General features: G+C 51.3%; 1 protein-coding gene across 2 annotated transcripts; it reads right to left on the bottom strand.

The window, feature by feature from the left end:
• Positions 1-2,643: 2,643 nt before the first annotated feature.
• Positions 2,644-16,463, bottom strand: Bpifb6 (BPI fold containing family B, member 6). Of its 2 annotated transcripts, NM_001107791.2 has the most exon segments (17): positions 2,650-2,848; positions 3,418-3,494; positions 3,862-3,925; positions 4,630-4,675; positions 6,162-6,229; positions 6,746-6,919; positions 7,274-7,324; positions 8,474-8,647; positions 9,317-9,408; positions 10,029-10,089; positions 10,535-10,589; positions 10,744-10,893; positions 11,303-11,407; positions 12,301-12,400; positions 14,107-14,214; positions 14,829-14,929; positions 16,420-16,463. In NM_001107791.2, coding segments are annotated over 15 exon segments (1,350 nt in total). In that variant the 5' UTR covers positions 14,207-14,214; positions 14,829-14,929; positions 16,420-16,463; the 3' UTR covers positions 2,650-2,815.
• Positions 16,464-16,780: the final 317 nt, after the last annotated feature.

The raw sequence follows: 16,780 nt of genomic DNA, 5'->3' as shown, positions 1-16,780 counted from the left end.
TGAAGACCTAGCTCAGCTCCCTGCCTGCTCTAGGACCTTGCACCTCAGTTTCTTTACACAGTATATCCAGTGCTCAGAACTTAGAGAGGAGCAGGGAAGACACCGGGGCTCAGATATGTGTGTGCCCTCGAGGAAGCTGCCTTGTTTCTCAGAGCCTCCCTTTCATCAGCTAGGGCTGGGGAGTCTTGAAAGGTGAGAGATTCCCAAGGGCAGAGGACATCTTTCATAGATTCCCCCAGGAGTAGGGCAGAACTCTCTTGCCAGGTCTATGTTCTTCTCAGAGCCAGTCTGAAATGTCTGACCACACAGCCAGCACCCAGACCTTTACCTACAATACAGAGACCCATACAGGAGCTGCCGTGTGTCAGAGGCTACACTGCCTAGGGTCACAAGAGAACCCAGTCCTCCCCCCCTAACAACATTGAGCCTTGGCTTCCAAGTTGCACACTGGACCTGGGAAGGCAGCTGTAAGGCTGTAAGTGGCTGTGTTTTCTTGGACACAGTTAGAGCCTGGGAGGAGTCTCTGACATACCCGTGTCAAGTGTCACCACCCATGGATTAACTAGACATCAGGACCTGCCAGCTTCAAGGTTGCTATTGTCCCACAGCCCAGAAGATGACGGTTGAGGGGATTAGGTGGCGGTGAAGGACAAGGACATGGCCCTGGCATCCGAGCCTTCCTCCTCTGTGGTATGGATCGGTGCCAGACTGGAACAGGGCCATCTGCTAGGCCCCACAGGCTGGAGAAACACTGGCCTCCTGGCCAGCCTCTGCATTCACACAGACCTGCATGTGCCAAACTTCAGTGCACCCAGACCCTTCTATCCCCAACTCCTACATTGAGACTTGTCACATGCAGGCACAAGTGTTGTGACAGATGTATACACCAGAGTATGGGTTCACAGACTCTAAGCCAACCTCTGATAATCTCTAGAGCTGAGCAACAAATAGGTCGTAGGAAGTGCCCAATACACATATTTTTCTTTCTTTTTTTTTTTTTGTTTTGTTCTTTTTTTCGGAGCTGGGGACCGAACCCAGGGCCTTGTGCTTCCTAGGCAAGCGCTCTACCACTGAGCTAAATCCCCAACCCCAAACAGCTGGCTTTTTTTTTTTTTTTTGGTTCTTTTTTTCGGAGCTGGGGACCGAACCCAGGGCCTTGCGCTTCCTAGGCAAGCGCTCTACCACTGAGCTAAATCCCCAACCCCTCACAATACACATATTTTTCAAGGAAGTGACTGGGTGTGTGTGATGTGGTATGTGTGTGTGTGTGTGTGTGTGTGTGTGTGTGTGTGTGTGTGTTTTCTTTATACTCTACTAGGTTATACTAATTTTCAATTTAAAATATACATGTTTAACTTCTCTGTGTTTAAATGTGCATTTAGATTAAAAGGAGTCAGTTTTAAAGTCATGGAATCAGGGACGTTGCTAACAGTAGAGCACTTGTCTGGCTTGTATGAGGCCCTGGGGTCCACCCCTAGTACCAAAAGAAAAAAAAGGAAAGAAGGAAGAAAAGATACACACACGCGCGCGCATGCGCTCACACACACGGAATCCCAAGAAAAGTGATGGTAGACAGAGGGGAGACACAGAAGCACCTGTCCACACTGCGTGTCAGTGGGCTGGAGTGAAGGAGTACGCAGATGCAGACACAGGTAAACACTGCAGATACACAGACCACTCTTACACATGGCCTTCTGGTGTTAATGCTGGCCCCAGATCCCAAAGCTGCAGTATACAACCAGACCCTCACACTTCCCATGATGCCCAGCCATGCCCTGGCCCACAGACATCTGCTCATTTTTCTTGCGGCCTCAAAGCCTCACTAGAGCTAGCATCTTATACCAGATACCCTCCAAGCACTCCCTCTGGTGCCATTCACATAAACTTTATAGCCTGCTGAGATTGGTACTGCATCATCTGTGGTGCAGGTGAGAAAAACGAGGTTCCCATTGGTGCCATGATTCAACCAATACACATGGCAAAGAGGAAGAATTGAATCGAGCCAAAGCAGGCCAGCTGCTGAGCCTAAGTTTCAATCCCAACCTTGCTATGGTATGCCCTGATGTGTCCTAGTGTGCCCTTGTGTGCCCTATGTGCCCTAGTGTGCCCTGATGTGTCCTAGTATACTCTGATGTGCCCTTAGTGTTTCCTGGTGTGCCCCTGATGTGCCCTGATGTGCCCTAGTGTGCCCTGATGTGCCAATCAGGCCATTCTGAACCTCAGCTTCCCAGACTGTGACATACTGACAGTCACCTCCTTAGCTGTAAGGACTAACACAGGTAACATGGAGAGAATCCTGGGGGTGCACGCTTCACATGAATAGAGACATTTTCAGGTTACAAAGTCCTGGGGCACAGCGCTGAAGCAGTGGGGTGACCTTTTATCCCTGTTGTGCCCTAGTAAGCTCTGATGTGCCACACACACAGGGGGCACCTCACCTGTCTCTCCTTCGTGCTCTATATGAGCAAGAACAAGGAAAGCAGTGAGAGCAGCCATAAGCAGATGCCAGCACACACCTCACTCAACCCCAAGGCTGGGCCAGGGGCACTTCAGACCCCAAGCTGGTCCTAGACCCTAAATCTCATCATAGGGGACCAAACACCACATGTTCATCGGCTACAACGAGAAAGGAAAACACTGAATCTGTGTAAGGGTCTTCCTCCTGTTTATTGCTGAGGCCTACCAGACCTCGCACTTTCTCCTGATCACAGGAAGTAACCATTGGTGGCAGGGCCAGGCCCATCTGGCTCACATCTGGGCTCCTCTGCAGGTTCAGAATGACGGCAGTGAGGGCAGTTGGCAGCGTCTTGCAAGGTCATTCCATCTTCAAGCTCAGTACCAGGGCATCCTGATGGGAGAAAAGAGCTGGGTGAACAGGGTGTTGGGAGGGGTCATCCAGGCTCAGGAACAGAAGGAACCAGCCATGGCCAGGAGATGGAGAGCAACACTATATAAGCAAGGAAGGTCCCTTTGACCCTCTGAACCTCAACTTTCTCAACTATGAAATGGGAACGCACCCTACAGCCTCGTAGAGTAAGAGGGTCGCGTGAGAAACGCCCACTTAACACTCCAGGCTCAAGCCCAACATGTAATGAGAAACTCGCATTCACTATATGCCTCAGGTTCAATGTCTCAGAGAATTAGGACAGCTCTATGAGGTTAATGTTCACATTCTCACACCTATTTAAACCCAGAAAAGGGGAAGGGGCTCAGAGAGATCATGGTGGCAGAGCTAGAGGGTGAAGTATCTTTCAGTGCAATCCTGGCCAAGGCCCTTGCTCCGGGACTGGGGGATTACAGTGATGGTCCTCTACCTTCCCCCATCTCCTTCCTCCGGTTGGCCAGAGGTCAGCTCTAGCAGATCACCCATCGTCAAAAAGTGCTCATTGATGTGGCCTCCCCCAGCCTTTCCCTCACCTCTACTACGTCCAACTCAGACAGGTTGTAATCGATAGCCAGAAGGTCTGGGAGTGGAAGCCCAACATGGAGTACATCTGGGAAAGAAATAGAGGAAAGTCATCTCAGCCCAGCTGCTTGGCAATTCACAAAGAGGCTGCGTAGAGATAAGTGGGAAAGATTCCCGTAGAAATTTGTGCAGGGATCGATTCATGATGCCTGCTGGCTACACAGGCAGAGAGCACCTATCTGCCTTGTATTTGTATCACAGGCCAAAATCTGACTCATGGTGAGTTGGGGGAGGGGTGGTTGGAGACCAAATACTGAGATGCGCTTTTGTCTCCGAGACATTAAGACTACATTGGCCTCGATGTTTAGGCATTGGTCATCTACTCCCAGGGCTTCGGGACCACAGAGGTGGAAGCCCCCTTTGGAGAAGCATCCTGATTCATGGAGAAGCCTCACCGTTCACCACAGGGATGTAGGCCTTCTGGAGATAATCAGTGATGAAGCCAGTTAACGCCGTCTCCTGGAAGAGACAGATGGGGAAAAATCCAATGCTGTTGAGCACCCATCCTCTGCCTACCCTCACCTAGGCCTGAAGAACACACAAAAGGACATCGAGGACAGAAAACAGCTTGTCCAGACATCCTCAGGGCTGGGGGCTGGGCCCTGCCTTGTTCTTAATCCCTGTTCAGGTGACATACAGGGCACTGAGTCATGGCACAGTAATGAGGACACTCGGGAGTCAGGAGGGGAATATGTGTCCTGCACTACTGGTCTGATACAAAACTCAGATCTCGGATTGGCCATACATTCACCAGCTCTTTGGGCCCCTGAGTATGAGTTATGGCACCTCCTACTCATGGGCTTCCAGGAGAGCTCATGTATCCACATAGGGGATTTTCTGATGTCATATTAGTAACTGCTGGATTGGCTGCTATGATGGGGACTCTGAAGCTATAGAAATAACAGCCTGGCCAATCAGGCCCTCCAGGCCACTACCATGGTGATACTTTTATAATCAACCCATAGAGATGATCAGATTCTATTTGGGAAAGAGAACAAGGACTCAGAAAGGTTAAGGGCCTTCCCCAAGGTCAGATGGTGTGTCAGGAGCCTCACAGCATTTGAGTGCCTTGCTCTCTTTACTCTGGCTCCATTGTAGGGCCTGTCCCCTGTGGGCTTAGTGTTGCCTTCAGATGGCCAAGCAGAAGCACTTTGGACACTTACTTGGAAATCGCCAATTGAAGAAGATTCCCGGGACAGGCTCAATAAACTACAAAGGAGGGAGAGGGTAGAGAAAGTATGGTCAGTGCTACTGAGAAAGGAGCTCCTACTTCACAGCCTCCTACAGGTGTCCCTCCTGTAGTCTGCTTCTTGTTGACAGTGATAGGACAGTTGAGCACCTGTTATTATCTCTTATTCTGTCCTCACAGAGGCCCCTCCTAAATGACCTCTCATGAGCTCTGCTCTTCCTAGCTCTGGGTTCTTGATGATGCCCATAACTCCATTCACAACCCAACAGGCCAGAGTCAGATCCTTGAAGGACACGAGGAAGTCTTTCCCTTCCCCACTTCAACACAGCTCCCAGGGGACACTAACAGACACCAGCACCAGGACAGGCCATAGATGGTCAACTGAATTCTGCATGTCCACACCCCCATCTCAGCAGAAGACCCTGGATCTCCACAGATGTTTCAGGCCAGCCACATGGGCAAACAAACCCCAGAAGAGACAACAGCCCAGGACCAGGACATACAAACAGGCTATCTCTTGGTAAGTAGGATTGATCTAGCCTTGTCCACATGACCCAAACTAGACTCCAAAGCCTTGGTAACTGTGAAAACTACTGGACCAGGGTACCTCTTGTTCTTGGGTCTTCTACCTAGTGTGGAGGAGCTGCCTGAGAATCTAACCAGCGATGAGCTCATCAGAGAAAGAGAAGGAGGGAGCCAGGGCATTGAGAACTTGGTGGGCCTGGATCCCACCACACCTGAAGCAGACCAACAACTTTATGTCTCACGAGCCGAAAGGTTCCCTCTAGGGCGGTAAAGCGGTTCCAGCTGAAACTCTGCCCCTTGCCATTGAACGAATCCTGACATAATTCAAGTCCGATGAATGACCGAGACAAATACAGGAGTCAGTGAGGCTGAGCATAACCAGGCGCAATGAGTCCTCCCCCCCCACCAGAGTGTAGGAATAAAGCTGATATGGAAGATACATGGCTGGCCCTCCACCAGGGAAAGCACATAGAGTTAAAGCTGCCCTGGAGGAAGTAGCATTTGAGCTGGGCCCTGACACATTTGGAAGAAATGACGAAGACCAGTGGGGAAGACCAAGGTCCAAAACAAAATCCACTGTGGAAGAGCATAGTGGAAGAGTGAGGGAAGAAGATTTGAGAAAGGCTTTGAGTGTCAAGCTAAAATTTAAGATAAGACCATGTAGGCAGTGTGCAGCCAATTGGGGTTCTAGAGCAGGCTAAATGACCAGAGCAGCCTGGTAGTGTAGACCATAGTGGATGGATCTGGGTAAGAACCTGGATGGATCTGAGTGAGAACCTGGAGTTGGAATCCAAGAGGTGTCACCAGAATGGACAAGAGGAAAAGCAGACAATGGCCATGGGCGTATGGTGACGGTGGCATGGAGATGTGCTTATCCATCAGCCTGTGTTGTAGATGGTGTGGAGAGGTAGAAGGGTGTGAGGTTGGGAATAGAGCCAGGGCTACTACAGGGACGCCGTTATGGGACCAAAAGCTCCCTACCTGTCCAGAGAGGTGGCCATCTGCAGCCGGTTCTCGTGCACTGAGTAGTGGATTTCCAGTCCAATGTGCTGGGGGAGGGAGCAGAGAAGGCTATGGGTCCCCCATTGTTACCTCTACTTCCTGTCCTGTCCTGGGACTGAGCCCAGCAGCCTCTCCACACCCCTGGCCAAGGATCTCTGTCTCTCCTTCTCCTGGATCAACATGAACTTTCAAAATGATCTGGCCCACGGTTAATGTCTGCACATGGCCCACGGCTAATGTCTGCACATAGTCATAACCATTCTGGCCTTTGTCCTCTGCTCAGGAAATCCCCAAGCTCCTCAACATGAGCTCCTCTCCTGCATAGCTACTGATCAACCTTCAAACATCTCAGTCAGGGCAGTTTCTCTGGGCTTCCACAGTTCTCCTGGAGCAGACTTTACCGTCCTTGGGAGCTGAAGAGTATTAGAGGGAGAGAGGAGAAAATAACCTGTCATACAATAGGCATGTCCCTCCATTTGTGTCTGGGCTCTCAACTACATCCCTAGCACCCCTAGCCTGAAGCATCCCCAAGGTGGGAGTGGCTACCGATGGGTCCCACTCACAGTCTCCAGGCGGAAGAGTGACTTCGGGTGCTTGCCATGTCTACGCGCTGCAAACATCTCCAAGCTGCCGTGAAGGTGCATCAGGCTCTTTCCGGCCTTCATGGTAACCTTGGGGGTTTTGTTTATCTTGACCTTGATGAGCAAAGGCTTTGGTTTGTGGTATGACTTGGCCACCTGCAAAGACCAAAGCATAGTCTCAGAGCCAGGACTTGGGTTTCAGTCAAAGGATGTCTCAGATAGTGGCTGGTTTCTGCCAGAAGTCCGATATGCAACAGCCGGGCTGTGTCTCTTAGGAAATGAAAGAGGGAAAACACGTATTTGGGCTACTTTTGTGCTTGATGCAGGACTCAGAAGACACTAGGGCAGAGCTGTCTCTAGGTGGGATCTAAAGAGTGCTCTATGAAGAGCTGTGCCCGTCTGCACATTGGGCAAAGCATATGCATGTTGAGTAGCCACCTCCCAAGTCAGTGCCTTTTACCTGGAGAGAAGGAGTGGGCATCAGTGGTCACAAGTGACTGTGACACTCACCTGTGGGATGAAGCCAGCCAGTGTCCTAGTGGTTTGTGACAGCTTCCTAACCTACAAATCAAAGTCAAAGTGGGCACTGTGTAAAAGCCAGTTATCCCAGCATCCATCTCTGCCTCGGGAAGTCGGGGCCTCGGAGTCTCCCTTCACCTGCACACTGAGCTCTGCTCAGCTAGGGGAGGAACCTCCTGTGCCCAACCATGGTTTACACTCCCCCACCCCTAGTGCCCATGGCTCCTGACCAAGGTCGAATGCTGAGAAAATGTTGCATGGAAAACCAGGATAGATGGGGAAATAGCCAGGTGTGATGGATGGCCAGGCAAGTTTATAGACGGCTAGCTAGGCAAACAGAAGCAGGGACAGGAAAATAGATGAGTGACAGAATAGGGAGGATGGGTAGATACGTGGATGCAAGTGTGGCAAAAGACACCTGTGTGCATGGGAAGGATTGCTGAGGGGAAACCAGATGGCACCTAGGAAGAAAATGGACGGGTGACTGGTGGGAAGATGAGTGGCTGGTGAGAGGATGGGTGGTAGGATGGTGTTGGGGAGCAATGGCAGAGGGAAGGATGCACAGGTGGGCAGGGTGGACCCCGGCTGGGTGAGCCTGTGACTGGCAGAAAGTACAATGGCCAGACGTGTGTGTTAATGAACGTAGAGAGGTGCACTTATCCACCAGCCTGTGGTGACGAGGAGATGAAGAGATAGAAGAACTCGAGGCGGTCAATAGAACAAGGTCACAAAGACACAGTGAATAGGTGACGATCTGGGTAAAAGGAAAGCAATGGCTGCAAGGGCCTGAGAAATGTGGGGTGGGACAGGGATGGCTCAGGGAGTAAAACCTCTCTGGCTGCACAAGCCTTGACCTGATCCCTGGCCCTGGAACCTCCGGTGGAAGGAGAGAAACTTCAGAAAGTTGTCTTCGAGCCTCCACATGTACACTTTTTTTTAATTTTGAAAAAAAGAAATGTAGATGGACCACTAAGTGGTTGGTTGTATGGAAAGTCGGATATGCATGTGGTTAGACACAGGTCACGTGGGCAGAGGAGTGAATGGTAGGCAGAAGGAACTGCCATTGAAACCCCAAGCAGCCCCACATCTCCAGCGTCAGTTTTGCATCTGACTTCTGGATCAGTCCCAGGTGCCCCAGGCAGACAGAGCCTGGAACTCCGGGAGCAGAAGCAGGTGGTGGAGGCCGCTCACCCTCTTGTCCTTGAGGTTCACTTCCAAGGACTTCTGCAGAAGGGCCAGCTCGGCTGTGAGGAAGGTGTCTGAGAGCAGTAGTTGTGAGTCCTTGGCTGAGCCCTCGGGGAACTCTGGGGATGACCCATTAGTGGCAAGTGGGATAAGCTGGCCTTCCTGAAGCTGCACCACAGGCTATGGTACAATAAGAAGCACACTCAACCACACGAGAACGAAGACAGGGCAGGCTTGGCTCTCCGCCCACTGAGGCTCAAGTCGGACCTCAAGCCAGACAGACATAGAGCAGAGCAGGTTGCAAATGGGGGAGGGTGTGGCTTGAGAGGACAAGAGCATCGGCCACTAGGTCCCTGGAAGTTTCTCCTAAGAGCATGTAGGTCACCTTAGTGGCTCTGACTCTGGTTCGGGTCATTTGTGCAGTCCTACCACATCATTCTCACAAGCGAGGAGAACAATCCCAGCATGGCAGGAAGAAGGCCATGGTATGGGGCGGGACTTCCTCGCCCTTTCATCTACATCCTTGCAAGCATCTTCTGTCACCTGGGGCTTGTTCATGTAAGTGAACTCTGCCACTAACTCACTGCAGAAGCCTCTTTAAGCCTGGTCTCTTCCCGGTCTCAGTGTCCCCATCTATACAGTGGCAGAGCATAGCCACACTCAGAGATACACATAGTCCTGCAACAAATGAAACTGAAGCCACCAGCCCCGGCAGTCTCTCCTCGAGCAGAGTGAGGTTCCTCATAGAGAGGATCCTAAGAACCACCTCCCAGCCACCTGTCAGATAGAAGCAGTCACAACATCCCCACCAAACTTGAGCTCAATGCTCTGGGGACCCTCGCCACTTACACTAAAGTCCACCTGGATGTGGCTAGCTGTGGTGGCTGGTGGGGATGTCAGGGCGTATTTGACAGTGCCCATCCGGTCCACAGGCATGGGGTCTGTGGAGAAGAGATTCCACTCAGATGGGCACCAGCCCATCCGGCAGATAGAAAAGCCAGAAGCAGCCACTGCTCCTGAGCCTGCCTGTCCTTCTGTGTGACCCAAGAAGTGGCCCAGACTCCGGCATTCGCCAGAGCCCTTGCAACAATGATACATATGAGATGGGAATTATGGGCTGTCCACACGATAGTAAATGGTGGCTGAGGGAAGTGAAGTGACTCCTCCCAGACCCCACTGCTGAGGACAGTCAGACAGGGAGGGGACTTCAGGTTCAGTCATTAAGATTTCCCTTTTCACACCCTGGGGTCCCTGTGGACCCCTAATGTAGAGACAGCAGATCTCTTCAGCAAAGGACTCAGGATTGCCTTGTCAGGACAACCCATCAGGTCATGAGGTCTGGGGTTGTGTACAGAGTGGCTGCTATGGAATTCACATGGAGAAATGAAATGACCCAGGCACCCCTTAGGGTTTCAGGCTTCCCATCTAGCCAGTGGGTGAATGCCATGATCTCAGTCCTCTTCTTGTCCTGAGACAGACTGGAAGCAGCCATGTGAATGGAAGGCACAGACACTGAAACCTGGCTTATCTGACATCCTGTATGGAAGAGGGATGTCCTCACCAGTCAAGTTGGTCCATTTCTTGTTCACATACACCAGGACAGCATCAATGGCTGGACACATCTGCAAGCAAAAAAAGCACTAGCCTAAGTGGGTTATACACACAAGGAGGCTCCATGGTACTCCACAGGGAATCCTAAGAACCCCAGTGGGGGGGTCAGGGCAGGAGGCAGGGGCTAGGGGGCGCTGAGGCCCAAGTCATGAGACTATCAACACCAGAGCCTGGATTAGAATCCAAATGGTTTCACAGTGTGCAAAATTACCAAGGATTCATGTCCTTGGACCGGCCATCTGAGCAGTGTTGAACACACAGGCTACGCTGCCTGTGCTTATGCCTGTGCAGACATCACTAGATGATCATGGTGCTTCTTCCTCCTGAGCCAACCACAGACTATGAATCCTCTTAGCCACCATCAATAAATCAAGATCACTAGGGGCAAATTCGCTGGCTGCATTGGCCGAAGCCGTCCCACCAAGAGGGAATGGAGGCTTGCTCAGGGTCACTCACCAGGCCAGGGAGGACTTTGCGCAGGGTACTGTCCACAAACTTGTTGATGGCCTTGCTGAGACACAGGCATGGGGGACCGGGTGAACAGTGCATCAATGACACCAAGTTGGACAGAGGACACAAAGGGTTATAGTTTAGTGGCTCAGAAAGAGGAAGGACGGGGAAGAGCAGTGAGGGCCGCCATGTTCCCCAGACACGGGACCCCTTACTTGTTAGGCAGATTCGTTTTCACATTGACCAGGATGACCTCACAGCCCTCACTCCTGAACACAGGGGTGCCTGTCTCCTCATCTTGCAGAATCCGGTCGGTGGCTGTGATGTTGAGGACCACATTGATCTCCATGTTCCCCCCTGTGAAGCTGGAAGACCAAGCAGGCCGCACTCTGGGTACTGGGGCTTCTATCCCCAACTCTCTTTGCCCAGAATCTGAAAAGGCAGAGGGTAGGATCTACTCCTACATGATGAAAAACCGGGATGGGCCCCGCACACGGCCACGCAGCCAACCTTTCCGCTTCCTTTACTTCAATGAACTCTTACACGTCTGAAACACTGCTCAGCTATAATCCCCTCCCCACACTCTCCCTGACTGCTTCCCCCACTGCTCAGTCCAGTCCCCTTCAGTCTGTGCCTCCGCGTCACCTGGTTCCTGTCTACAGGCACTCAGATCCCAGCACCCACATAATGAACAGCCGGTACTCAGTGAGTATGTGTGGAAGGGTAAGACCAGGGGACAGTCTCCTCCGCCCACTTCTCCACTCCCATACCCACCTCTTGCCAGTGATGGTCATGCCTGTGGACACACACTGAAAGATGCCCACTCCCGGCACAAAGTTCAATGTGATAACAGGTTCCAAGACATCCTTTACCTTCATACTGGGGGGAGACACACACGTACAATGATGAGAACTGAGAAGACAAGACCCAGGCCCTCAACATGGCCCTCCACCACCTTCATGGGAGGTCTGAGCAAACTTTTAGTCCAGTCCACTAGGGCCTACTGACATGTAACCAAAGGTTTGGACATGAGACGATCTGCATTCAGAAAACCCTCACGCGTGAGGTGAGACACATGGCTGACTCTGTGTGACCTTAGGCTATCCTCTTTCCCTCTTTGCCTCGATTTTTCCATCAACAGACTGGGAAAGTTGGATTGGACCCCAGTTTCTCAACAGTGTCACCTTCGATATTTGGAGCTTAGTACCAGCTCTGTTTCCTGTCAACATAGAACCAAACTCCTGTATACTAACAGAGCTGCCTGCCCTTCCCCTTTGCAAACAGAGACAACCAAACGTGTCTCTGGGCATTGCCAAATATCCCCTCTAGAGACACAGCCACCTCTGGCTCAGAAACATCATTTTAGAATTGGGATTACAGGAGAATCAGGAGGCAATATACCTCCACCTTCCCCTCTGAGCTAATTAGACATTGCTAATCTATTCTATCCTGCTAAATCCAGATAGTGCCTCTGAACCCTCCCCAGGACAGCAGTCCAGGCGGCCCCAACCAGCCCCAACAGTGATAGCAAGGAGTGCTCCCATTACTGGATGACCGTAGACACCTTTCCAGCTCTACCATTTGAAGACTTGTTTTTCCATTTAATGTCATGTGTGTTCAGTGAGCTCACTTTCTTCTGTAAATGACTCCAGGCAGGAAAGGTTCCCAAGGCAGACTGAGGATTCCCAGGATAATGCAGGAGAAATGCTCGCCTGCACCAAGTGCCCCCCCATGCCTTATCCTCCCTGAACTTCCCCCCGGCCCTTGCTTACTTGCTGAGCCCTTTAATGGCTTTTCCCCCTGTCTGTGGATTGCTAGCCTCAGCGGCCATCTTCTCCAGGATGTGACTCTCCTCCATGGCAGTCTGGACCTCTGGAGGAGAAAGGGGGCCAACAGACTCTCAGCCTGGCTTCTACTGCTCTTCTGTCCTTCAACAATTTCCCTGGCATCCTGACCATTTATGGCTACCTCCAGCCACTGTGCCCAACAAAGCAGTAAACCAGAGGTGAGCCTCACGCATGACTTTTCCCAGCCTGGTGGGAAGTGACCGAGTGACAACTGACCTCCAAGGGAAACACAAGAATCACATGAAGAGTTCGGGCAGGAAGGGGACAACTGCAGGAGGTGGCAGATATCACCTGGTCCTTGGAGGAAGAATGGGGATCTTTACTGCAAGTGAAGTCGAAGAGCAAGCAGGTCAGGCGGAGGGCACAGCAAGGACAATGATGAGGAAGAAGGCAGGTCAGCCCGGGAAGGGGTGGTGTGAGACAGTGGGGGCAGCAACTGGAGCACTGAAGCAGGGCTAGGTGAGGAGAGAGAGGAGGAAGGGAAGAAGGAGGGGGCGGGGCAGGGAATAGACCAGGCCTAGAGGTAAAAGCAGCTTAAAGGGGAGTAAGAAACCTGGCTGAACGGTGAGGAGGTAGAATAGGAGCACAGCCATGGAGACCTGGAAGGACAGTGTAGTGGGTGACTGGAGCCCTCTTCTGGGAGCTGGTCCCCAAAACTGGGTATGATGTCCTGTTAGAAACCCCTCCAACAGAGATCTCTCCGTCACTAAGCCACCAACTAGGCAGCATACACTAGCTGGTCCGAGGCCCCCAACACATACAGCAGAGGACTGCCTGGTGTGGCCTCAGTGAGAGAGGACGCTCCTAACCCTTGAGAGAGTCGAGGCCTTAGGGAATGGAAAGGCTTGGCAGGGTGTGAGAGGGATTGGGGGTGTGAGGACATTCTCTTGGAGACAAGGGAGGAATGGAATGAGGAACTGTCAGAACAGAAGCGGGATAACGAGTGGACCATAAAAACAGTAAAGATAAGAAAGAACAAAAGGAAGGAAGGAACGGAGGGAGGGAAGGAGAGGGAGGGAGGGAGGGAGGGAGGAAGGAAGGAAGGAAGGAAGGAAGGAAGGAAGGAAGGAAGGAAGGCTTCCAAAAGAGCCACAGGCTAATTTCCAGAAAGAGAACAAATACTGAATAAGCCACCATTGACCCCTTGCACCTGAACTCAACTGTTTCACAGATCTGGGCACAGGTTGGAAAATGAGTCATGACAGACAAAGTTATCAGAACTTGACAAGGTGGGCTGGAGAGATGGCTCAGCCGTTAAAGGCTAGGCTCACAACCAGAACTTGACAAGGTTACCTCACATAAGAACTTGACCCCGTCAGGGAAGAGCTGGCCACCTTGTTTGTATTTCTCCACATTATAAATACAACACACACAGAGCTCTGGACCTGCCTGGGTCACACAGCAAGTTGACAGAGCTGGGATTTGACCCATATCTGTCACCTTCACAGCCCACACATGGCACCAGCCCCTTCTATTAGAGCAAAGAAGAGACTGGAAGGGAACGGGATTTATGACTCTATATCTAACTTGAGGGAGCTCGGGAAGCTGGCTCATTTTCTATGGGCCTCCACTTCCCCTTCTGTATAATGGGACGCTGGGAGAAGCTCATCGCAACTAGATTGGCTTTGCAAATCATAGATGCTCAAACCCAGCAATCTTGAGAAATCTATATCTCTCACCTGGCCCATGTTCCATGTTCCCCTGGCCACAGACCAGGGCTCATTCACTCACCATGGTTCATGATGTCCATGCCCAGCCTCAGAAGAGCCCCAGGGTCAGCTTGAGTGCCAGCCAGCAGGCCACAGAGGACCAGGCACAGGCTCCACTGCATGCCTCCACCTGTGTAGAAGGCCCAGGGTTACTTCAGGGAGTGTATTATCCTAAATCCCTTTCCCTGTGGTCATAGAACAATGGCCAGCCTGCCATATAGGCAGTGGGTGGATCAGCGGCTGATTTGATTGCATTCAAGTGCAGCTCAGTGCCCACAGGAGTTCAAATGCCCACAATGCTGAACCCACAGGAAAGCCCCAACCCATCTGTATTAAGGGGTTCATCCTGCTGTGTGCACACGGCCACCAGATCTCTCGCTTACTCCAGCCCAACCTACTCAAAACCCTACTCAGCCCCTGAGGAACTGGAGGTCCCCTTCTAGCAAGGACAAAGGAACTCTGAAAAGTGTCTTCCAATATCATCCATGTTATGGGTGGGCATACAACCCTTCCAAAAGGCTTCCATTCCCAGGCCAGAGCTGATGACGCACACTTTACTGGTGGGTTCTGGGGGAATGGGAGGTCCCCTGAGACACAGTCTTGCCAATAGGGAAGCTGAGAGACACAAGGGGCCTCATACCAGAGATTAGCAGGCTAAGTGATGGCCTCCTATCTTGGTCCTTCACTGTTCTTGAGAAATCCATGCTCCACATTGGCCCTCCAAGAATCCTGCCCTCTACTTACCAATTCCTGAAGTTCTCCCAGCCTGGGCCAAATATGTAGTTCTGGTTTGAGCTTTGACTGAAAGGAATCAAGGAGGGGCCACGCAGCTGGCCTGTGTCTGCCTGGAGAAGGGAGTGCCATCTGGACTCACTACAACACACTCAACCAACGGCTTTCCTACCCACAAGCAAACCTCCCCTACGTACATCTTCCTAGCCCAGGTAGAAGCTTATATTAATTCACTCATTCATTCGTTCATGTATGTGTTCATTAATTCATCCATATTTCATCTATTCACTTCTATGTTCATTCATGCATGCATGCAATGCATGCATTTGTTAACTAGCCATTTATCTATTCATCCATTCTTCCATTCACTCTATCCAATCGTTCATTCACTCATGCATTAGTTCGCTCATTCATTCTTTGTCCATCCTTTCATCTATTCATTAATCTGTCCACCCATCTGTTCATTCATTTCTTCACTCATCCATTAGTTCAAACATTCATTCATTTATTCATCCATTCACTCATCCAGTTTTGCTTATGGCATATTGCTGCAAGGTGGCCACAGCAGACAGTCCTGCTGTTTCTGGATCTGAAAATCTGGAGAGCGAGTTGATGAGAAAGGTTAGAATGACAATGCGGTCCAGGGGCTGCTAAGGAGGGACTCAGAGGATGAGAAGAGGCAGAGCAGCCCTCTAGTCTTTAAGTAAATGTGAAATCCATTGCACCCCCATCCCTGGCATTTATAGAACCATCTGGGCCCAGGAATTCCCCAGCCCCTGTGAATCACACGCATGTGCCCCAAGCAGTCTCTCATGGCTGGCACTCTAGGATATGTGCAAGGACAAAGGAACTCTGAAATGTGTCCTCCAATCTTATCCATGCCACGGGCAGGCATACAGCCCTTCCAGAAGGTTCCCATTCCCAGGCCGGAGCTGATGCCACACACTTTACTGGTGGCTCAGGCAGAGTTTTCACCATCATGGAACAAAAAGGCCATGCTGCGTTGCCAGGAGACACGAAGATAACAGGATTCTAGTTTTAGTCGCACTTTTGCCTGAGCTCCGCTTCCCTTTTACAGTCCCTGCCCTCCGTCCACCTACCATTTGCCCGCCTCAAGGGCTCCTTTCAGCCCTCACCTCCACCACCAGCAAGCTTCCCCTCCACCTGCAGCTACTTACAGCTTCAAAGACCTCAAAACCAGTAGGAGCCACCTAAAGGCCCACACAGAAGGCCACCCACCGTGATACACCACCCCTGCTGCCCACCCCAGCCCTTAAGGCCCAGATGAGCTCTCAGCTGTCATAGCTAATCCTCCTTTCTCCTCTCCCTGGGGCCCTGGACACAGCCACAGAGGCCTGAGGACTCTGCTGCCCACTTGGATACCCTAAGCCCTATGGGTTTGAAGATGGTGGTGTTCAGGGGCTACCTGTGAGATGAGAGTGCCTGACAGGGGCCAAGGACTAAGATAGGAGCCCTACTCCCATTCGCTGAACAAATGAAGGTAAGTTCTTTCTCCTCCTGTAGCCTCAGCTTTCTCTTTTGTAAAATGACAGTTGTAGATGAGACGCTCAGGGAAGAGCCACAGGTGGGGGACTGTTCTTACCTTGCCAAGCTTGGGGAAGGCCTGCAGCTGACTGCCCCCTGCTTCCAATCCTGTGACGAGGAAACCCTTATATTCAGGAGCCTGATTAGCTGCTTGGATAATTAAGGGCTTAATAAGGGATAGATAATTATCTAGAGGCGTAGAGAACAGGAGACCCAGGGTTCACATGAGTATTTGTTCTGTTCCAACATAAATAGCACAGAAGATGAGGGTGGCTGGGGAGCCCAAGGGCTGCACTAAGGTCAGTACTAGAGGCAGATGTGACTGTCCCAGAGGACATCGATGCCCCTGCTGTTCCCTCTCTCTAACTCATAACTTCCCCAAGGTTGAACACACAGTAGGTGCACATTCACTACTTTAA

Source organism: Rattus norvegicus, chromosome 3 (assembly GCF_021556685.1).
Source record: "Rattus norvegicus strain SHRSP/BbbUtx chromosome 3, alternate assembly SHRSP_T2T, whole genome shotgun sequence".
Classification (NCBI taxonomy): Eukaryota; Metazoa; Chordata; class Mammalia; order Rodentia; family Muridae; genus Rattus; species Rattus norvegicus.
Note: the sequence above shows the minus strand (reverse complement) of the source record. Positions and strands in the feature narration are given on the sequence as shown.